This window comes from Cervus elaphus, chromosome 30 (assembly GCF_910594005.1).
Source record: "Cervus elaphus chromosome 30, mCerEla1.1, whole genome shotgun sequence".
Lineage (NCBI taxonomy): Eukaryota > Metazoa > Chordata > Mammalia > Artiodactyla > Cervidae > Cervus > Cervus elaphus.
The window spans coordinates 52,102,779-52,111,236 of record NC_057844.1 but is presented as its reverse complement, the minus strand read 5'-3'; the positions used below and the strand labels follow the sequence as shown (position 1 = coordinate 52,111,236).

Here is an 8,458-nt window from a genome sequence, read left to right as displayed (position 1 = left end):
TAACTCAAAATGTAATTATCACATCTATAAAAATTATTTCTGGAGCTCAGCTTGTGGCAGGTATATTGGGGTGGCTCAGAAAGAACCTATCATTCTGTCCCTGTCCTGAAAAAGAAGAGAATACACATGAAACTTGAGCCATGAAAGCCTCGATGTGATCAAGTGCTCAGTTGTATTTAACAGTCTTAAAGCGCTAAGAGAAAAAAGGAGAGAGAGATCTTGGTGAGAATCAGAATAGACATCCAGGACTGGGTGGCAGAAGCATGACTAGAGAGGGCAGTGAAGATGGGGGAGTGACTAGGGGGGAAAAGAAAGTAACCGCATCGTTGGGCTCTATGTGCCTGCCATAGGGGAGAAGGACAGGTCCAAAACTGAGCACAATATACTCCAAATACATCCATTTAATTTCTCATTCACATAACACTCTGTATTGTCACTTGACTCAGTTTTGAAGCAACTGAATGTTGACTTTGTTTTTTACCAAGACAGGAAGGATGAGTACTGGGCTCAAAATAGCCAGATCTGGAATTAGTACTCACAACTCCAGACCATATTTCTCATTCCTTTAGCATTACTTCTTAATCATGTTCTTTAGACCATATTTCACACTTAAAGTTCACCTTTTAAAATAGAAATTGATTTCCTACTTAGGTTTTCCCAGAAAACTTTGTATCGAAGCCCCAAAATCCAAGATTCTGGTCCCACCTCTGCCATTAACCAGCTGTGAAGCTAAGAATGACCCACCTAGACACCAGGTGGATTGCTGCAAAGAGTGGCTCCTCCTGGGTCTGAAATTTCACAGCTCCAACAGGGACTTAGCTGACTGGAGAACAGCAAAGTAACATCCAGTGTACACTGTACAGCCTGAATTTCTCATTTCTGTTCTATATAATCTAGCTAAAACTGGCCACAATTCTCAGCCAGTGTTATTTCTTTCTACCCCTTAAAAATTGAGCTCAAGAATGGATAGGAAGAATTCACTTCATGGCTCTGCTGATAAATATCCTAAATCTGAATGTTAGCTCTCTTATTATTTTCATGCCCCCGATAGGTATCAGGTTCTGACAGTAATAAAATCCGGAGATAGGCTGACAATAGCACTTTAAGACATAGCAGGAAGAGAGAAGAGCCAACGCTAGAGAAAAGGAGGGAGGAATTTTAATTCTCTCTCAGGGCAGTGATGGGGCTTGAGAAGAAAGGCTAGAGCTCTTCCATGCTGGTGGGGGCCCGTGCAGACTTAACAGGAAAACTTTTGGACTCAGTGGGAGAAGAGGGTGGGATGATCTGAGAAATAGCATTGAAACATATACATTACCATATGCAAAATAGATAGTCAGTGGGAGTTTGATGTTGGAAAAGGAAATGGCAACCCACCCCAGTATTCTTGCCTGGAGAATTCCGTGGACAGAGGAGTCTGGTGGGCTGCTGTCCATGGGGTCGCACAGAGTCGGACATGACTGAAGCGACTTAGCAGCGGCAGCAGGGAGTTTGATGTATGACGGAGGGCACCCAAAGCCGGAATAGGGTGAGAAGGGAGGTGCGGGTCGGGGTTCAGGCTGGAGGTGACACATGTATGCTTATGGCTGATTCATACTGATGTATGGCAAAAATCATCACAATATTGTAAAGTAATTGTCCTCCAATTAAAGTAAATAAATAACTTTTTTAAAAAGCCAAGAGCACTCTCCACCCCCAACTAATCGAAGTTTAGGTATCACCGTAGGATATTTAACTTTTGGAGGGGGGAGTCTTAGCAGACATTGTGTGTGCCTGTGTTCAATCACTTCAGACTCTGTGCAACCCTATGGACTGTAGCCCGACAGGCTCCTCTCTCCATGGGGCTTCTCCAGGTAAGAATACTGGGGTGGGTTGCCATATCCTCCTCCAGGGAATCTTCCCGACCCAGGGATGCAACCCTAGTCTCTTGTCTCCTGCCCTGGCAGGTGGGCTCTTTACGACTAGCACCACCTGGGAAGCGGGCATTAAACACATTTAATTCAGAGCCAGGTTCCAGTCTGGAGCCTCGAGGGCCAGGAGTTGTGTAAAAACTTGCCCTTGGCCGAGGCTCGTCGTCTGAAGCACTTTGAGCCATGACAAGTCCACAGCCTTCCAGGACGCATCTCTGGCCGAGGACTGCCCAGCATGGCAGCGGCCGGTCCGACTGATGCTGTCCAGGCGTCGCCCCAGGGGAAAGGTTGCTGCGCGGTCGCTAGGGACGGGAGGAGTCTGGTGGTGATTGATGGGGAAGGGACGAATGAATAAAAGTACTTGTCTAGGGACAGCAAGGATCCCGAGCAAACTGCGGAGGCTCCACGGTCAGGCATTCCCTCGGCGTTTCGTCAGAGCCAGACCCTCCCGCTGCTGAAGCGAGGCGCGCTCTGCTCCCGGGCGGCCGGGAGCCCAGCCGCGCGCCGGGGGAAGCAAGTCCCAGCCTGGTGCGTCCGGACCGAGAGGTAACCGTTCTGCTTGGTGTTTAATCCAAATCTGTGATTGAACCTTATCCTGGGGCTTCAGTTTGGATTACTTGTTAGGGGTGTGTGTGTGTTTTAACGTGTAGCTACAGCAGATTAAAATGGGATTGGAGTGAAGGAGAGGGTTTGAGTGTTTGAACTCACTCGGAGCGGATAGAAACTTCCGAGTCAATCCAGATAGAGACTCTTACAACCAGACCGAGTGGCGATGTCCGGGAGATTTTCCGGGTCAGCCGGCGCAGTCCTGGGGTGTGTGTTTGGGTGGGGGACGGGGGGCGGGGGGGCGGCGGAGGAGTCCGACCACAGGCAGCGGGGAAGGAAGGGGTTTGGGAGTCCAGACACGCGGCATCCGGGGTTGTTGTGGAGTCAAATGCAAAGACTGGCGATGCCCTTGATTTCTAGGTGCCTTGATTTCCCCGTCGCCGCGCGCCCTTGGCCGGAACAAGAATACTGCTCTCTCTGCGCACACCGGGAGCTCAAAGCTTTGCTTTGGACACCCATCCTTTCCTCCCCGTCACACCCCTTCCAGGATACCCCGCCCCACTGCGAGTCATTTACCCCTCAGGGGACGCAGGGGAGGAAAAGCCAGCGAAAGCTGGCTCTGGAGGGACGGTCTAGGGGCGCAGGCGAGTACCACGCGCCAGAGTTCCCCACTCCGGCGCCGGCTCGACTTATTAATACTTTCGCGCGCGGAGAGTGCGAGCGCTGCTGCGCTCCGGAATAGCGGCTTGCAGGGGCGTGGCTGGGGACGCTGACCCGGCTGTCCTGTCTTCCTTCCCTTGCTGGTCTCTAGACTCGGAAAGCTGAGGAGCGGCCACCCGACTCCCTCTGGAGCAGGCAGCAGCATGCAGCCGCTGCCCAGCTTGTGCGGACGCGCCCTGGTGGCGCTGATCCTTGCCTGCGGCGTGGCGGGGATCCAAGCTGAAGAGAGGGAATTCCCGCCCGCCGGGGCCACTCAGCCACTTCTGGGGACCGTAGAGATGATGGAGACCCCGACTGAGACCTCCTGGCCCAGGAGGTCCAACGCCAGCGAGCCGCGATCGTCCGCAACACCGCAGATGCCTAGAGGGGGAAGGATGGCGGGAATCCCACCGCGCACCCCGCCCCCGTGCGACGGACCCATAGAGATCAAGGAGACTTTCAAGTACATCAACACGGTGGTGTCCTGCCTAGTGTTCGTGCTGGGCATCATCGGAAACTCCACGCTGCTGAGAATCATTTACAAGAACAAGTGCATGCGAAACGGTCCAAATATCTTGATAGCCAGCCTGGCTCTCGGAGACCTGCTGCACATTATCATTGATATCCCCATCAATACCTACAAGGTAAGGGGTGACTGCTAGGATCGCGATGGGAGGGCGCACTCTTAGGACCGGGAAGATGGGAAAGTCTTTGCAGGGAGGTTCCTCAAGAAGAGCCACCCCCCCCCCCAACTCCCCCACCTCCACCCTTAGGCCCCACACCCCTGATTCCCCCATACTTCCAATAATCATTGGAACTAAACACCCTTCTGGTTTCAGTAGCCCCCTGCTAAGCCTAGAAAAAGCATAGTCCCCAGACCAGCTGCCTAAATATAACTTGGGAACTCCTTAGAAATGTATTTTAACAAGCCCTCCAGGTAAAGTTTGAAAGGCACTGGTCTTGAAGGACCTTGTCCCTAAATTCAACTCGCAAAAGTATATTCTCTCTGCTCAGAGATTGATGGACCATGGACTGGCAGATTGTTATCACCTGAAAGCTTGTTAGAGCTCCAGGTCCACCCCAGATTTATTAAATCAGAACCTGCATCTTAAAATACCTATGTGATTCATATGCATACTAACCTTGGGAAGCAAATAGGTTTTTAGAAAACAAATGGCCTAAGAGAAAGAGTCCCAGACAGGTGAGTGGGAAAACACAGTTCATCTGCTGTGAATGACTGTATCATATCTGGTCTTTACTGAATGCCTATGATGGGCCAAGCACCGGGATAAATGTGTTACTTTCCTTTCCTCCTTCTGACAACCTATGAGTAGATATGACTCCATTTTATCAATGATAGGATGCTCAAGATCTCACAAGGAGTAAGGGATGGAGCTGAGGAAAATCAGGCCCAATCAGTCAGGTTCCAAAGTGCAAACTGCACCCCATCAATTACTTTGTGGACAAGACCAAGAACACTCAACTGCAGTCTGTCACAGTTTGAGTAGCTAACATCACTGTGTGATTACCACTGGCATCAGAGGATATGGGCATGAAGAGTAGGGCAGGACACAAACCCCCACGTGATTTGACTCTCGCTTGCTGTGAAGCTCTGAACACATTCCAACATCTCTGGACCTCAGTGTCCTCAATTCTACAGTAAGCTGCTAGTATCCACCAACTGGAATTTGGCGGCATTGAGAAAACAGCCTAAGGGAAAGAGATGGAATATTTTAAAGGACTATGCAAATATGTAAAACTCTGCATCCCTATCATAATCAGCCATAGGAAGTCACCCATCCACACAGAACCAAAAGTGTGAGGGACTCAGAATGTACATTGGGGATTTTCCTAAAGCTAGTTCTGGGCTCAGTACAAGAGTGGGGGTCGTGGGGGGGAAGGCATGTAGGGTTAGGAAAAGGTTGTGGGGAATTCTTGAAGCTTTGTGACAGGAGAAGTTACCAGATAGGATGCTTTTAAGTTGCCTTTTATGAATCTCTGGAAATTCTAATCCAAAAAGTCACACATTAAAGAATTCTAGAGATTTTTTTTTTTTAAGATTTAGAGATAGTATTTGGATTAGAGGAGAAGGAAATGGCAACCCATTCCAGTACTCTTGTCTGGAAAATCCCATGGATGGAAGAGCCTGGTAGGCTACAGTCCATGGGGACGCAAAGAGTCAGACACGACTGAGCGACTTCACCTTCACCTTCACCTTTGGATTAGGAGCCAGGTCCTAGAAAGAAACACTCCCAGAAATGAGGGATAAATAGATGAAATCTTAATTTCCTGTGTGACTACCAGTTTTGATGAACTCTGAGGATTTCCTGGGAGAAGTATAGGCTGAAATGTGTCCCTTACATGCAGTCCCATCTCCATTAGAACCAAAAGTAACCCATTTTAGGAGTCCTGAAGACCAAGTTTTACTGTTCCGATGTGGCAGAGGCATTCCTCAAACCTGACTTAAGCAACTTTAGAGTACAAGGTGTTGTGAAAACACTTTAAAGTAAGTGATTTCTTGTTGTTCATTCGCTAACGTGTCCACCTCTTTGCGACCCCATGGACTGCAGCACACCAGGCTCCCCCGTCCTTTACCATCTCTTGGAGTTTGTTCAAACTCATGTCCATTGAGTCAGTGACGCTCTCCAACTATCTCATCCTCTGTCACCCCCTTCTCCTCCTGCCCTCAATCTTTCCCAGCATCGTAAGATCCTTCTGAAAAGGGAGATTACATCTAGTTTTGCTAGTTTTGTGAAAGATCTGTTAAGGAAGGTGCCAGGAAACGCCATGTGGTGAGCCCACTTAGATATCCTCCTAACTCCTGAGTCAGCTGGCAGGTGAAATCCTGTAGGGAAGGTAGGATTGAGGGCACCAGATGTAAATCAGCTCTTCCAGGGCCATCTTACTTTCTCTGCCCAGCCAAATTATTGCATTCAATAAACCAAAGACGAGCCTGTTCCCAAAGGGGCACACAGGTTTTCCTTCCCTTTCAAATTCTTTTACGATTTCCCTAGGAAGTTACATTCTTTTCCCTGAAACCATTAAGTCTGTTCAACCTGTGTTTCTGTTTCTGAAATAAACAAACTAATGAGTCATTACAAATCTGGCCCTGTAGTCATCCTTATTAGCTATGAACAAATCCATCACCTAGAATTAGGTCCTGTTGCTAGGTTTGCCATCACTGAATCCTACACAGTGGCCTTCAGTTTATGTTTATAACATGCATAAATATGTGTCACTTGAGACATAATATAATAATAATGATTACCATTTATTATCCACTGTGTACTTGGTTTTGTTCATTTCAATCACTACGAGAAAGCCTATGGAGGTAGTATTGTTATCACCCCTGTTTGATGGGGAAATTGCATTTTCAAGAGATGAAGAAGTAACTTGCTTGATGATGTCACACCACTAGAAAGTGATGAAACTAGGGCTTGAACCCAGGCCTTCTGGCCCTAGAACCCATGGTCCTCCCACCCTGCACAGATTGAGCTGCTCACAGCATGACCTCCTCCAGCCTGGAATATTGTTAGGACCTCATTGGAGTATAATGGTGCAATTGTGTGATACATTACCACACAGTAGGCTACTTGGGGAGCATTTTCAGTTTTAATTTTGTCATCTGAAGATTTCTATCTCCCGAAATTCCCCTTGGATGATCTATAATGTATAAAATTGATAATATCACTGTTTGTTATTCTAAAGCCTTTATTTACGAAAACACCTAATCCAGGACTAGTTAAATGCCATTTATTTCTTTAAATAATTGTGTTACTATATAAGGAAGTTTAAATTTTTTGCATTTAGAATTTCACAGTAGTCAAGTATTATACTTCACACAAAGGAACTCAAGTGAATTATGAGTGTCATTTAAATTTAGCCTAAAGTGGGATGCTCTAGTGATTTCTAATTTTGTTTTTGTGGAGTGTTACTAGTCTCTTGAAAATCCAGTTAATTATCTATGTTATATGCTATATAAATTAATATATAAATAGATAATTTGTGTATGAAAGAAAAAGTGTTAGTTACTCAGTCTTGTCCAACTCTTTGTGACCCCATGTCCAGCAGGATGGAATTCTCCAGGCAAGAATACTGGAGTGGGTAGCCCTTTCCTTCTCCAGGGGATCTTTCCAACCCAGGGATCCAACCTGAGTCTCTCACATTGCAGGTGGATTCTATACCATCTGAGCATTATAATTAGTACATAATATAATATATATTCACAATTTCTGAGGGTTCATAGAATACTGCAACTCATCTATTTGTTTACCCCGGGTGTAGAAACTTCAACATGAATCTGTAACTTTAATCTGGAGTTCAGTAATTCTAGAGTTCAATAAAGTTGACAAACCACAAAATGTCACAGATTTGGCTGAAAAGCGTGCGCCTTGATGCAGTTGTAGAAACGGGATGGGACTTCTCAGGGAGGGGCTACTGTGAGCGCTGACAAGCCTCACGGCATGTGTATCTTCTGCCTCAACTCCTTCAAGGAACTGTTCTCTGGAAACTTCTAGACAGAGTCAGTTCTCTCACCAGGGCTCCTATGTCAGGGAGGAAATCCTGACTGACAGATGTTGTGGGAGACTCAGCAAACTGAAGCTCGAAGGGGGCTTCAGATAGGCAAGTAAGCATGTTAGAAATAAAAGCTTATTTCTCCTTCTCAGCAACACACACTGGGGCTGTCATTGTATTACATAAGAGCATCTAGATGAAAATAAAATGCAAGCATCCAAAGAGGACCTTTAAAAATATATAAGTGTATGTGTATATGGGCTTCCCCAATGGCTCAGCGGTAAAGAATCCTCCTGCCAATGCAGGGGATGCAGGAGACATGGGTTCAATCCCTGAATCAGTTGGAAGAAGGCATGACAACCCACTCCAGTATTCTTGCTGGGAAAATCCCATGGACAGAGGAGCCTGCCAAGTACCCGTCCCTGGGGTCACAAAGAATAGGGCAGGGCTGAAGCGACTGAGCACACACATGCACATATATGTATATACATATTCATATGTAAATATACTAAATGTTATAAGAATGTATAGATAAGTAGATAGGTGAATATCATTGGTCACAGTACCTGGTACGAAGTAACTAAGTAATAAATGTTACTAAAATGTGTAAGCGAGTGTGTGTGAATAAGAATGGAAATTTGCTTTTCAACTTTTGCCATCATAAGCGTGACTACAAATAACTTCTTTGTATGGCTTTGTACACATGTGTGACTATAGTTGAAGGATAAATTTCTAGAATTAGAATTATTGAATCAAAGGATGTGTGCCTTTGTAATTTTGATAGACATTGC

General features: G+C 46.4%; 1 protein-coding gene across 1 annotated transcript in view; it reads left to right on the top strand.

Moving 5' to 3' along the window:
• Positions 1-2,270: 2,270 nt before the first annotated feature.
• EDNRB (endothelin receptor type B) overlaps positions 2,271-8,458 on the top strand; it is a 28,458-nt gene continuing 22,270 nt past the window's right edge. The window contains exons 1-2 of the mRNA XM_043892253.1: positions 2,271-2,453; positions 3,265-3,796. Of these exons, the coding sequence (XP_043748188.1) occupies positions 3,317-3,796 (480 nt within the window). The 5' untranslated portion in view covers positions 2,271-2,453; positions 3,265-3,316. The remainder of the gene's footprint in view (positions 2,454-3,264; positions 3,797-8,458) is intronic.